The following is a 14,148-nucleotide window of genomic DNA, read 5'->3' as shown; positions in this document are numbered from 1 at the left end:
CCCCCCGTGTCTCCCCCCCCCGTGTCTCCACCCCCGTGTCTCCCCCCCCGTGTCTCCCCCCCCCGTGTCTCCCCCCCCCCCCGTGTCTCCACCCCCGTGTCTCCCCCCCCGTGTCTCCCCCCCCCCGTGTCTCTCCCCCCTCACCAGACAGAAGGACTGTTTCTACGATCATCCACAGGCCGTTCAGGAAGATCACCCCATCTGTAGCACACACACACAGCGTCACTCACCTACACACACACACACCTACACACATACACACTCACCTACACACACTCACCTACACACACTCACCTACACACACACACTCACCTACACACACACCTCACCTACACACACACTCACCTACACACACACTCACCTACACACACACACTCACCTACACACACACACTCACCTACACACACACTCACCTACACACACACACTCACCTACACACACACACTCACCTACACACACACTCACCTACACACACACACTCACCTACACACACACACTCACCTACACACACACTCACCTACACACACACACTCACCTACACACACACACTCACCTACACACACACTCACCTACACACACACACTCACCTACACACACACACTCACCTACACACACACTCACCTACACACACTCACCTACACACACACTCACCTACACACACACACTCACCTACACACACACACAGCGTCACTCCGTGTCTACCACCCCGTGTCTCCCCCGTGTCTCCGTGTCTCCCCCCCCCACCCCCCGTGTCTCCGTGTCTCCCCCGTGTCTCCCCCCGTGTCTAACTCACAAATGCTGTACTCAAAAGCTCGAGATTTCACCATCACGTGGATTCCTACAACAACATCATCATCAACATCATCATCAACATCATCATCACCACCATCAACATCATCATCACCACCATCAACATCATCATCAACATCATCATCACCACCATCAACATCATCATCAACATCATCATCATCAACATCATCATCACCACCATCAACATCATCATCAACATCATCATCAACAACATCATCATCAACATCATCATCACCACCATCAACATCATCATCAACATCACCATCATCAACATCATCATCAACATCATCAACAACATCATCATCAACATCATCATTACCACCATCAACATCATCATCAACATCATCAACAACATCATCATCAACATCATCATCATCAACATCATCATCACCACCATCAACATCATCATCAACATCATCATCATCAACATCATCATCATCAACAACATCATCATCATCAACATCATCATCACCACCATCAACATCATCATCAACATCATCATCAACATCATCATCAACAACATCATCAACAACATCATCATCACCACCATCAACATCATCATCAACATCACCACCATCAACATCATCATCACCACAATCAATATCATCATCAACATCTTCTTGGTTCTTTCGGTAAAGTCACGTAGAAGGGAGCGTGCCATTCAGACTCTGTCTACTTGACAGACCTGTTCTCCACCTGGGGACGGCTGCTTGCGTTGTGGCCGAAACGTCGTGAGAATTATTTTATTATGTTTTATTTTTATTATTTTATTATTTCCCTTCTACGTGACTTTACCGAAAGAACCAAGAAGATGAATCCCTGCAGTCACGAAAGCTTTAAATCGAAATCATCTGCATCATCATCTGCATCATCATCTGCATCATCATCTGCATCATCATCTGCATCATCATCTGCATCATCATCTGCATCATCATCTGCATCATCATCTGCATCATCATCTGCATCATCATCTGCATCATCATCTGCATCATCATCTGCATCATCATCTGCATCATCATCTGCATCATCATCTGCATCATCATCTGCATCATCATCAACATCAGCAGCAGCATCATCATCATCAACATCAGCATCATCATCAGCAGCATCAGTGTGTGGATGGTGAGTGTGAGTTAGTATGAATGGGTAAGTGGGTGAGTGAGTGAGTGGGTGAGTGGGTGGGTGAGTGGATGAGTGAGTGGGTGAGTGAGTGGGTAGTGAGTGGGTGGGTGAGTGGGGTGGGTGAGTGGATGAGCGAGTGAGTGGATGAGCGAGTGAGTGGGTGAGTGAGTGAGTGAGTGGGTGGGTGAGTGGGTGGGTGAGTGGGTGGGTGAGTGGGTGGGTGAGTGGGTGGGTGAGTGGGTGAGTGGATGAGTGAAGTGAGTGGGTGGGTGAGTGGGTGGGTGAGTGGATGAGTGAGTGGATGAGTGGGTGAGTGGATGAGTGAGCGAGTGGGTGGGTGAGTGGGTGAGTGAGTGAGTGGGTGAGTGAGTGGGTGAGTGAGTGGGTGGGTGAGTGGATGAGTGAGTGAGTGGGTGAGTGGGTGGGTGAGTGGGTGGGTGAGTGGATGAGCGAGTGAGTGAGTGGGTGAGTGAGTGGGTGAGTGAGTGAGTGAGTGGGTGAGTGAGTGGGTGGGTGAGTGGGTGGGTGAGTGGGTGGGTGAGTGGGTGAGTGGATGAGTGAGTGAGTGGGTGGGTGAGTGGGTGGGTGAGTGGGTGGGTGAGTGGATGAGTGGGTGAGTGGATGAGTGGGTGAGTGGATGAGTGAGCGAGTGGGTGGGTGAGTGGGTGGGTGAGTGGGTGGGTGAGTGAGTGGATGAGTGGGTGAGTGGATGAGTGAGCGAGTGGGTGGGTGAGTGGGTGGGTGAGTGGATGGGTGGGTGGGTGGGTGAGTGGATGAGTGAGTGAGTGGGTGAGTGGGTGGGTGAGTGGGTGGGTGAGTGGATGAGCGAGTGAGTGAGTGGGTGGGTGAGTGGGTGGGTGAGTGGGTGGGTGAGTGGGTGGGTGAGTGGGTGAGTGGATGAGTGAGTGAGTGGGTGGGTGAGTGGGTGGGTGAGTGGATGGGTGGGTGGGTGAGTGAGTGGGTGAGTGAGTGGATGAGTGAGTGAGTGGGTGGGTGAGTGGGTGGGTGAGTGGATGGGTGGGTGGGTGAGTGAGTGGGTGAGTGAGTGGATGGGTGGGTGGGTAAGTGAGTGGGTGAGTGAGTGGATGAGTGAGTGAGTGGGTGAGTGTGTTGGAGGCGGGGCTGTGTGTTGGGGGCGGGGCTAGTGGGGGGGGGGGCGGGGCTAGTGGGGGGGGCGGGGCTAGTGGGGGGCGGGGCTAGTGGGGGCGGGGCTAGTGGAGGCGGGGCTGTGTGTTGGGGGGGGGGCTAGTGGGGGCGGGGCGGGGCTAGTGGGGGGCGGGGCTAGTGGGGGCGGGGCTAGTGGGGGGGCTAGTGGGGGGCGGGGCTAGTGGGGGCGGGGCTAGTGGGGGGGGGGGCCCACCTCTGAAGATGACGTAGGCGGTGCGAGGAAAGTCGTCGAACCAGCACTGCCCAGTGCGGCGAGCCTGGAGCAGCGGCACGCGGAGATCAACAACCACAACAACTACACCAACAACAACACCAACAACAACTACACCAACAACAACTAGTACACTCACCAGTACACTCACCTTACTCACCACCTCACTCACCAACACCTTCACCACCTTACTCACCACTACACTCACCAACTCACCAACACCCTCACCACACCTCACCAGTACACTCACCACCCCACTCACCACCCCACTCACCATCCCACTCACCACCCCACTCACCATCCCACTCACCTCACTCACCACCCCACTCACCACCCCACTCACCATCCCACTCACCATCCCACTCACCATCCCACTCACCACCTCACTCACCACCCCACTCACCATCCCACTCACTCACCCCACTCACCCCACTCACCTCACTCACCACCCCACTCACCACCCCACTCACCACCCCCCTCACCACCCCACTCACCACCCCACTCACTCACCATCCCACTCACCCCACTCACCCCACTCACCACCCCACTCACCACCCCACTCACCACCCCACTCACCACCCCCCTCACCACCCCACTCACCACCCCACTCACTCACCATCCCACTCACCCCACTCACCCCACTCACCACCCCACTCACCACCCCCACTCACCACCCCACTCACCACCCCACTCACCACCTCACTCAGAGAGACACAGAGACACAGCGAGACACAGTGAGACACACACAGAGACAGTGAGACACAGAGAGACACAGTGAGACAGACAGAGAGACAGAGACACACAGAGACAGTGACACACAGAGTGAGACACAGAGACAGTGAACACAGACACACACAGTGAGACACAGACAGAGAGACAGAGACACGACAGAGACAGTGACACACAGAGTGAGACACACAGAGACAGTGAACACAGAGACACACAGTGAGACACACACAGAGACAGTGAGACACAGAGACACACAGAGTGAGACACAGAGACAGTGAGACACAGAGTGAGACACAGAGACAGTGAGACACAGACACACACAGAGACACACAGAGACAGTGAGACACAGACACACACAGAGACAGTGAGACACAGACAGAGAGACACACAGTGAAACACACACAGAGACAGTGAGACACAAAGACACACAGTGTGAGACACACAGAGTGAGACACACAGAGACACACAGAGTGAGACACAGACACACACAGAGACACACAGAGTGAGACACAGAGACAGTGAGACACAGAGTGAGACACAGAGACAGTGAGACACAGACACACACAGAGACAGTGAGACACAGACAGAGAGACAGAGACACACAGAGACAGTGAGACACAGACCCACACACAGAGACACACACAGAGACACACAGAGACAGTGAGACACACACAGAGACACACACAGAGACACACACAGAGACACACACAGAGACACAGAGACACACACACAGAGACACACACACACACACAGACACACAGAGTGAGACACAGAGACACACACAGAGACACACAGAGTGAGACACACAGAGTGAGACACAGACACACACAGAGACACACACACACACAGAGACACACAGAGTGAGACACACAGAGTGAGACACACAGAGTGAGACAGAGACACACACAGAGACACACACAGAGATAGTGAGACACACAGAGTGAGACACAGACACACACAGAGACACACACAGAGACAGTGAGACACACAGAGTGAGACACACAGAGTGAGACACACAGAGTGAGACACACAGAGTGAGACAGAGACACACAGAGAGACACACACACACAGAGACACACAGAGTGAGACACAGAGACAGTGAGACACACAGAGTGAGACACACAGAGTGAGACACACACACACACAGAGACACACAGAGTGAGACACACAGAGTGAGACACACAGAGTGAGACACACAGAGTGAGACAGAGACACACACAGAGACAGTGAGACACACAGAGACACACACAGAGACAGTGAGACACACAGAGTGAGACACAGAGATAGTGAGACACACAGAGTGAGACACCTTCCACGTGAGTTTGACGGCGTCGTAGACGGAGTAAAATTCACTGAGCCTGGCACACGGGGAGAGAAACATCAACAACATCATCAACTACATCATCAACATCATCATCAACATCATCATCATCAACATCACCATCATCAACATCATCATCAACATCACCATCATCATCAACATCATCATCAACATCACCATCATCAACATCATCATCACCATCAACATCATCAACATCATCACCATCATCATCATCACCACCATCAACATCACCAACATCATCATCATTACCAACATCACCAACATCATCATTAGCATCATCCATCATCAACATAATCAGCTTCATCAGCATCACCATCAACATCATCAACATCATCATCAACATCATCATCAACATCATCATCAACATCATCAGCATCAACATCTGCATCATCAGCAGTATCAGTGTGTGGATGGTGAGTGTGAGTTGGTATGAATGGGTGAGTGAGTGGGGGAGTGAGTGGGTGGGTGGGTGAGTGGGTGGGTGGGTGGGTGAGTGGGTGGGTGGGTGAGTGAGTGGGTGGGTGGGTGAGTGGGTGAGTGAGTGGGTGGGTGGGTGAGTGGGTGAGTGAGTGGGTGGGTGGGTGGGTGAGTGAGTGGTGAGTGAGTGGGTAGGCGGGTGGATGAGTGAGTGAGTGAGTGGGTGGGTGAGTGAGTGAGTGTGTGAGTGAGTGGTGAGTGAGTGGGTGGGTGAGTGGGTGAGGGAGTGAGTGAGCGAGCGAGTGAGTGGGTGAGTGAGTAGGTGGGTGGATGAGTGAGTGAGTGAGTGGGTGGGTGAGTGAGTGAGTGTGTGAGTGAGTGGTGAGTGAGTGGGTGAGTGGGTGAATGAGTGAGTGGTTGAGTGAGTGAGTGAGTGACAGAGTGGTTGAGTGAGTGAGTGGGTGAGTGGGTGAGTGAGTGAGTCAGTTCACGTGATGTATCCGCTGTTGGACTGGGCGAGCAGCTTGAAGGTGAGGTAGACGTCGCTGCTGCTGGGTGAGTGAGTGGGTGAGTGAGTGGGTGGGTGGGTGAGTGGGTGGGTGGGTGAGTGAGTGGGTGAGTGAGTGGGTGGGTGGGTGGGTGAGTGGGTGGGTGGGTGAGTGGGTGGGTGGGTGAGTGGGTGGGTGGGTGAGTGGGTGGGTGGGTGAGTGAGTGGTTGAGTGAGTGAGTGAGTGACAGAGTGGTTGAGTGAGTGAGTGGGTGAGTGAGTGAGTCAGTTCACGTGATGTATCCACTGTTGGACTGGGCGAGCAGCTTGAAGGTGAGGTAGACGTCGCTGCGGGTGGGTGAGTGGGTGGGTGAGTGAGTGAGTGGGTGAGTGAGTGAGTGGTTGAGTGAGTGGGTGAATGAGTGAGTGGTTGAGTGAGTGAGTGAGTGACAGAGTGGTTGAGTGAGTGAGTGGGTGAGTGAGTGAGTCAGTTCACGTGATGTATCCACTGTTGGACTGGGCGAGCAGCTTGAAGGTGAGGTAGACGTCGCTGCGGGTGGGTGAGTGAGTGAGTGGGTGAGTGAGTGGGTGGGTGGGTGGGTGAGTGGGTGGGTGGGTGAGTGAGTGAGTGGGTGGGTGGGTGAGTGGGTGGGTGGGTGAGTGAGTGAGTGAGTGGGTGGGTGGGTGAGTGAGTGGGTGGGTGAGTGGGTGGGTGGGTGGGTGAGTGAGTGGGAGGGTGAGTGGGTGAGTGAGTGAGTGAGTGGGTGGGTGTGTGAGTGAGTGGGTGAGTGGGTGAGTGGGTGAGTGGGTGAGTGAGTGAGTCAGTTCACGTGATGTATCCGCTGTTGGACTGGGCGAGCAGCTTGAAGGTGAGGTAGACGTCGCTGCTGCTGGGTGAGTGGGTGAGTGAGTGGGTGAATGAGTGAGTGGGTGAGTGGGTGAGTGGGTGAGTGGGTGAGTGGGTGAGTGAGTGGGTGGGTGAGTGGGTGAATGAGTGAGTGGGTGAGTGGGTGAGTGGGTGGGTGGGTGAGTGAGTGGGTGAGTGAGTGGGTGAATGAGTGAGTGGGTGGGTGGGTGAGTGAGTGGGTGAGTGAGTGGGTGAATGAGTGAGTGGGTGAGTGGGTGAGTGGGTGGGTGGGTGAGTGAGTGGGTGAGTGAGTGGGTGAATGAGTGAGTGGGTGAGTGGGTGAGTGGGTGGGTGGGTGAGTGAGTGGGTGGGTGAGTGGGTGAGTGGGTGAGTGGGTGAGTGGGTGAGTGGGTGAGTGAGTGAGTGAGTCACGTGATGTATCCACTGTTGGACTGGGCGAGCAGCTTGAAGGTGAGGTAGACGTCGCTGCGGGTGGGTGAGTGAGTGAGTGGGTGAGTGAGTGGGTGGGTGGGTGGGTGAGTGGGTGGGTGGGTGAGTGAGTGGGTGGGTGGGTGGGTGAGTGAGTGAGTGGGTGGGTGGGTGAGTGGGTGGGTGGGTGGGTGAGTGAGTGAGTGAGTGGGTGGGTGGGTGAGTGAGTGGGTGGGTGAGTGGGTGGGTGGGTGGGTGAGTGGGTGAGTGAGTGAGTGAGTCACGTGATGTATCCGCTGTTGGACTGGGCGAGCAGCTTGAAGGTGAGGTAGACGTCGCTGCTGCTGGGTGAGTGGGTGAGTGAGTGGGTGAATGAGTGAGTGGGTGAGTGGGTGAGTGGGTGGGTGGGTGAGTGAGTGGGTGGGTGAGTGGGTGAATGAGTGAGTGGGTGAGTGGGTGAGTGGGTGGGTGGGTGAGTGAGTGGGTGAGTGAGTGGGTGAATGAGTGAGTGGGTGAGTGGGTGAGTGGGTGGGTGGGTGAGTGAGTGGGTGAGTGAGTGGGTGAATGAGTGAGTGGGTGAGTGGGTGAGTGGGTGGGTGGGTGAGTGAGTGGGTGAGTGAGTGGGTGAATGAGTGAGTGGGTGAGTGGGTGAGTGGGTGGGTGAGTGAGTGGGTGAGTGGGTGAGTGAGTGGGTGAGTGAGTGGGTGAGTGAGTGAGTGAGTCACGTGATGTATCCGCTGTTGGACTGGGCGAGCAGCTTGAAGGTGAGGTAGACGTCGCTGCTGCTGGCACGAGGCCTCAGGTAGCGCATCAGCCCCTCCAGGTGATGCAGCTCCACCCCACGTGGGTTCTACCACAACCACCACAACCACCACAACAACAACCACCACAACCATAACCACCACAACCACTACCACCACAACCACCACAACCACTACCACCACAACAACCACAACCACCACAACCACTACTATCACAACCACCACAACCACTACAACCACTACCACCACAACCAACACAACCACCAAACAACTTTTGTTCGGCCAGATCGAGGGGGCTAAACGGGCGCGGCACGGGCTAGAGAAGAGATGGAGTGATGTGGTACAGGAGGACGTGGAGCTGAGTGGACTTGCCGATGACTGGTACCAGCGGTGTCAAGATCGGCCTCTGTGGAGGAGGCTCGTGAAGGACGCTACTGGGCAGTTGGAGGCAGTCGCCCTCCAACAACAACGGAGGGCGGAGGAGCGACGCTCACAACAACGAGCTGAGCGCCGGGTGGCTAAAGCACAGCAAGTTGGCACAGTAGGGGGCACAGGTGGTGCATCAGCCACTCGTCTCGGTCATCTCGGTCAGTCGACCCGTGGCACCTGGGTCTGCCCCGTGACCTCCTGCCAGCGGGCGTTCGACACTTCACGTGGCCTCAGGGTGCACATGGCCTGGCACAAGCGTCGTGGTGACGTCACCGCCACTTAGTGGCGAATGGCGGTTGTTGTTGTTGTTGAGTGAGTGTGTGAGTGAGTGTGTGAGTGAGTCAGTGAGTCAGTGAGTGAGTGAATGAGTGAGTCAGTCAGTGAGTGAGTGTGTGAGTGAGTGAGTGTGTGAGTGAGTGAGTCAGTGAGTGAGTGAGTGAGTGATTGAGTGTGTGAGTGAGTGAGTGTGTGAGTGAGTGAGTCAGTGAGTGAGTGAATGAGTGAGTCAGTCAGTGAGTGAGTGTGTGAGTCAGTGAGTGTGTGAGTGTATGAGTGTGTGAGTGAGTGTGTGAGTGAGTCTGTGAGTGAGTCAGTGAGTGAGTGTGTGAGTGAGTGAGTGATTGAGTGTGTGAGTGAGTGAGTGTGTGAGTGAGTGAGTGAGTCAGTGAGTGAGTGAATGAGTGAGTCAGTCAGTGAGTGAGTGTGTGAGTGAGTGAGTGTGTGAGTGAGTGTGTGAGTGAGTGAGTCTGTGAGTGAGTGTGTGAATGAGTGAGTCAGTCAGTGAGTGAGACAGTGAGTGAGTGAGTGAGTCAGTCACTAAGTGAGTCAGTGAGTGAGTGAGTGTATGAGTGTGTGAGTCAGTGAGTGAGTGAGTGTGTGAGTGAGTCAGTGAGTGTGTGAGTGAGCGTGTCAGTGAGTGTGTGGAGTCAGTGTGTGAGTGAGTCAGTGAGTGAGTGTGTGAGTCAGTGCGTGATGGTGTGAGTGAGTCAGTGAGTGAGTGAGTGTGTGAGTGAGTGAGTGAATGAGTGAGTCAGTGAGTGAGTGAGTGAGTCAGTGTGTGAGTGAGTGAGTGAGTGAATGAGTGAGTCAGTGAGTGAGTGAGTGAGTGAGTCAGTGAGTGAGTCAGTGAGTGAGTGTGTGAGTGAGTCAGTGAGTGAGTGAGTCAGTGAGTGAGTCAGTGAGTGAGTGTGTGAGTGAGTCAGTGATTGAGTGTGTGAGTGAGTCAGTGAGTGAGTCAGTGAGTGAGCGTGTGAGTGAGTCAGTGAGTCAGTGAGTGAGTGAGTCAGTGAGTGAGTCAGTGAGTGAGCGTGTGAGTGAGTCAGTGAGTGAGTGAGTCAGTGAGTGAGTCAGTGAGTGAGTGTGTGAGTGAGTCAGTGAGTCAGTGAGTGAGTGAGTGAGTCAGTGAGTGAGTCAGTGAGTGAGTGTGTGAGTGAGTGAGTGAGTGAATGAGTGAGTCAGTCAGTGAGTGATTGAGTGTGTGAGTGTGTGAGTCAGTCAGTGAGTGAGTGTGTGAGTGTGTGAGTCAGTCAGTGAGTGAGTCAGTGTGTGAGTGAGTCAGTGAGTGAGTGTGTGAGTCAGTGAGTGAGTCAGTGAGTGAGTCAGTGAGTGAGTCAGTGAGTGAGTGTGTGTGTGAGTGAGTCAGTGTGTGAGTGAGTCAGTGAGTGAGTGAGTGAGTCAGTCAGTGAGTGAGTGAGTGAATGAGTGAGTGAGTCAGTGAGTGAGTCAGTGAGTGAGTCAGTGAGTGAGTGTGTGTGTGAGTGAGTCAGTGTGTGAGTGAGTGAGTGAGTGAGTCAGTCAGTGAGTGAGTCAGTGAGTGAGTCAGTGAGTGAGTGTGTGAGTCAGTGAGTGAGTCAGTGAGTGAGTCAGTGAGTGAGTCAGTGAGTGAGTGTGTGTGAGTGAGTCAGTGTGTGAGTGAGTCAGTGAGTGAGTGAGTGAGTCAGTGAGTGAGTCAGTGAGTGAGTCAGTGAGTGAATGAGTGAGTGAGTCAGTGAGTGAGTGAGTGTGTGAGTGAGTCAGTGAGTGTGTGAGTGAGTGAGTGAGTCAGTGAGTGAGTCAGTGAGTGAGTGAGTGTGTGAGTCAGTGAGTGATGGTGTGAGTGAGTGAGTGAGTGTGTGAGTGAGTGAGTCAGTGAGTGAGTCAGTGAGTGAGTGTGTGAGTCAGTGAGTGATGGTGTGAGTGAGTCAGTGAGTGAGTGAGTGTGTGAGTGAGTGAGTGAGTCAGTGAGTGAGTCAGTGAGTGATGGTGTGAGTGAGTCAGTGAGTGAGTGAGTGTGTGAGTGAGTCAGTGAGTGTGTGAGTGAGTGAGTCAGTGAGTGAGTCAGTGAGTGAGTCAGTGAGTGAGTCAGTGAGTGAGTGTGTGTGTGAGTGAGTCAGTGTGTGAGTGAGTCAGTGAGTGAGTGAGTGAGTCAGTAAGTGAGTCAGTGAGTGAGTCAGTGAGTAAGTGTGTGAGTGAGTGAGTGAATGAGTGAGTCAGTCAGTGAGTGAGTCAGTGAGTGAGTGAGTGAGTCAGTGAGTGAGTCAGTGAGTGAGTCAGTGAGTGAGTGTGTGTGTGAGTGAGTCTCACACTCTGGGACAGAAGCAGCTGATAAGATTTCCTCGCCGCTTCCCTGCGATGGAGCAGGAGACCCCTGAGCTTGGCGGTCTCCACGCGGCTGAACGAGTGGAACACCACGGCCAGCAGCTACACACGCGGAGACACGCGGAGACACACGCAGAGACACGGAGACACACGCGGAGACACGGAGACACGGAGACACACAGAGACACACACGGAGACACACGCGGAGACACGGAGACACACACAGAGACACGGAGACACACGCAGACACACAGAGACACACGCAGAGACACGGAGACACACGCGGAGACACGGAGACACACGCGGAGACACGGAGACACACACAGAGACACGGAGACACACACAGAGACACACACAGAGACACACACAGAGACACACACAGACACACACAGACACAGACACACATAGACACACACAGAGACACGGAGACACACACAGACACACAGACACAAGGGATCGACCTCCTGTAGACCAGGCGAGGTAGTCAACATCTCACAGGGTCCGGGATGGAACCCAGGACCTCCTGTAGACCAGGCGAGGTAGTCAACATCTCACAGGGTCCGGGATCGAACCCACGACCTCCTGTAGACCAGGCGAGGTAGTCAACATCTCACAGGGTCCGGGATCGAACCCACGACCTCCTGTAGACCAGGCGAGGTAGTTACCCAGGTGTGTGTGTAGGGGGGGGGGGGCGGTGGTGAGTAGCCGGTGAGGTGTAGGGCAGCAGGGGAGAGCGCTCACCAGGTTGGTGAGGAAGTAGAGCTCCACGGAGAGGTAGGCGATGAAGAAGATGCAGGAGAAGGGATTCCGGGAATAGGAGGGAAGCATCACATCCGGGTAGCTGGGGAGAGGTAGGGGTGGGTGGGTGGGTGAGTGGGTGGGTGGGTGGGTGAGTGGGTGGGTGGGGGGGTGGGTGAGTGGGTGGGTGGGTGAGTGGGTGGGTGGGTGGGTGGGTGAGTGGGTGGGTGGGTGGGTGGGTGGGTGAGTGGGTGGGTGGGTGGGTGGGTGGGTGAGTGGGTGGGTGGGTGGGTGGGTGGGTGAGTGGGTGGGTGAGTGGGTGGGTGGGTGGGTGGGTGAGTGGGTGGGTGGGTGGGTGGGTGAGTGGGTGGGTGAGTGGGTGGGTGGGTGGGTGGGTGGGTGGGTGGGTGAGTGGGTGGGTGGGTGGGTGAGTGGGTGGGTGGGTGGGTGAGTGGGTGGGTGGGTGGGTGGGTGGGTGAGTGGGTGGGTGAGTGGGTGGGTGGGTGGGTGGGTGAGTGGGTGGGTGGGTGGGTGAGTGGGTAGGTGGGTGGGTGAGTGGGTCAGTGGGTGGGTGGGTGGGTGAGTGGGTGAGTGGGTGGGTGGGTGGGTGGGTGAGTGGGTGAGTGGGTGGGTGGGTGGGTGAGTGGGTGGGTGGGTGGGTGAGTGGGTGGGTGAGTGGGTGAGTGGGTGGGTGAGTGGGTGGGTGAGTGGGTGGGTGGGTGGGTGAGTGGGTGGGTGGGTGGGTGGGTGAGTGGGTGGGTGGGTGGGTGAGTGAGTGAGTGAGTGAGTGGGTGGGTGGGTGGGTGGGTGAGTGGGTGGGTGGGTGGGTGGGTGAGTGGGTGGGTGGGTGGGTGGGTGGGTGGGTGAGTGGGTGGGTGGGTGGGTGAGTGAGTGGGTGGGTGGGTGGGTGAGTGGGTGGGTGGGTGGGTGGGTGGGTGAGTGGGTGGGTGGGTGAGTGGGTGGGTGGGTGGGTGAGTGGGTGGGTGGGTGGGTGAGTGGGTGGGTGGGTGAGTGGGTGGGTGGGTGAGTGGGTGGGTGGGTGAGTGGGTGGGTGGGTGGGTGGGTGGGTGAGTGGGTGGGTGGGTGGGTGAGTGAGTGGGTGGGTGAGTGAGTGAGTGGGTGAGTGAGTGGGTGGGTGGGTGAGTAGGTGGGTGAGTGGGTGGGTGGGTGAGGGTGGGTCAGTGAGTGGGTGGGTGGGTCAGTGAGTGGGTGGGTGGGTGAGTGGGTGAGTGGGTGGTTGGGTGGGTGGGTGAGTGGGTGGGTGGGTAGGTGGGTGGGTGGGTGAGTGAGTGAGTGAGTGGTTGAGTGAGTGGGTGAGTGGGTGAGTGGTTGAGTGAGTGGGTGAGTGGGTGAGTGAGTGGGTGAGTGAGTGAGTGGGTGAGTGGGTGAGTGAGTGGGTGAGTGGGTGGATGAGTGAGTGGTTCAGTGAGTGGGTGAGTGGAACCTCACTTGGCAGTGGTGAGGAGGATGAAGAGGTTGACCAGGCTGTGATCCAGTGTCTTGAAATACTGAGGAACAAGGCGACTCACCAATAATCACTCACCACTCACCACCATCACTCACCACCATCACTCACCACCATCACTCACCACTCACCACCATCACTCACCACTCACCACCATCACTCGCCACCATCACTCACCACTCACCACCATCACTCACCACTCACCACCATCACTCACCACTCACCACCATCACTCACCACTCGCCAGCAGAGTCACTGCTGCTGCTATTCGCTAGCTAACAGCACTTGCCCCTACAGCCCTGCTGGAGGCTACCTGGGGGAGCTTTGTCTGTGTGTGGTGTGTGTAGTACATAGACACTGCGGCTGCTACCCGCTAGCTAACAGCACTTGCCCCTACAGCCTTGCCAGAGGCTACCTGGGGGAGCTTTGTCTGTGTGAGTGTTTGATGCGCATTTTCTTACCGGATCGTCTTCATCTTCAGAGAAGAAATAAAATCCTGTTTGAGATACACACGGTGAGTGGGTGGGTGAGTGGGTGGGTGGGTGAGTGGGTGAGTGGGTGGGTGGGTGAGTGGGTGGGTGAGTGGGTGGGTGGGTGAGTGAGTGGGTGGGTGAGTG

The 14,148-nt window shown here is 55.6% G+C and overlaps 1 protein-coding gene and 1 long non-coding RNA gene across 2 annotated transcripts in view; both read right to left on the bottom strand.

Moving 5' to 3' along the window:
- Positions 1-777: 777 nt before the first annotated feature.
- Positions 778-6,353, bottom strand: LOC144955619 (uncharacterized). The gene is made up of 4 exons (XR_013641741.1): positions 6,290-6,353; positions 5,349-5,397; positions 3,293-3,356; positions 778-838 (listed from the first exon to the last, which is right to left on the bottom strand). It is a non-coding gene; the product is annotated as an uncharacterized LOC144955619 (long non-coding RNA).
- A 1,929-nt stretch (positions 6,354-8,282) lies between these two features.
- The window catches only part of TPCN1 (two pore segment channel 1), an 18,790-nt gene continuing 12,924 nt past the window's right edge, over positions 8,283-14,148 (bottom strand). Inside the window, exons 7-11 of the mRNA XM_078885793.1 lie at positions 13,993-14,027; positions 13,516-13,574; positions 12,070-12,169; positions 11,314-11,430; positions 8,283-8,411 (exon numbers count right to left, since the gene is read on the bottom strand). Coding sequence (XP_078741919.1) covers positions 8,283-8,411; positions 11,314-11,430; positions 12,070-12,169; positions 13,516-13,574; positions 13,993-14,027 — 440 coding nt within the window. The remainder of the gene's footprint in view (positions 8,412-11,313; positions 11,431-12,069; positions 12,170-13,515; positions 13,575-13,992; positions 14,028-14,148) is intronic.

This window comes from Lampetra fluviatilis, unplaced genomic scaffold, assembly GCF_964198595.1.
Source record: "Lampetra fluviatilis unplaced genomic scaffold, kcLamFluv1.1 SCAFFOLD_323, whole genome shotgun sequence".
Classification (NCBI taxonomy): Eukaryota; Metazoa; Chordata; class Hyperoartia; order Petromyzontiformes; family Petromyzontidae; genus Lampetra; species Lampetra fluviatilis.
Note: the sequence above shows the minus strand (reverse complement) of the source record. Positions and strands in the feature narration are given on the sequence as shown.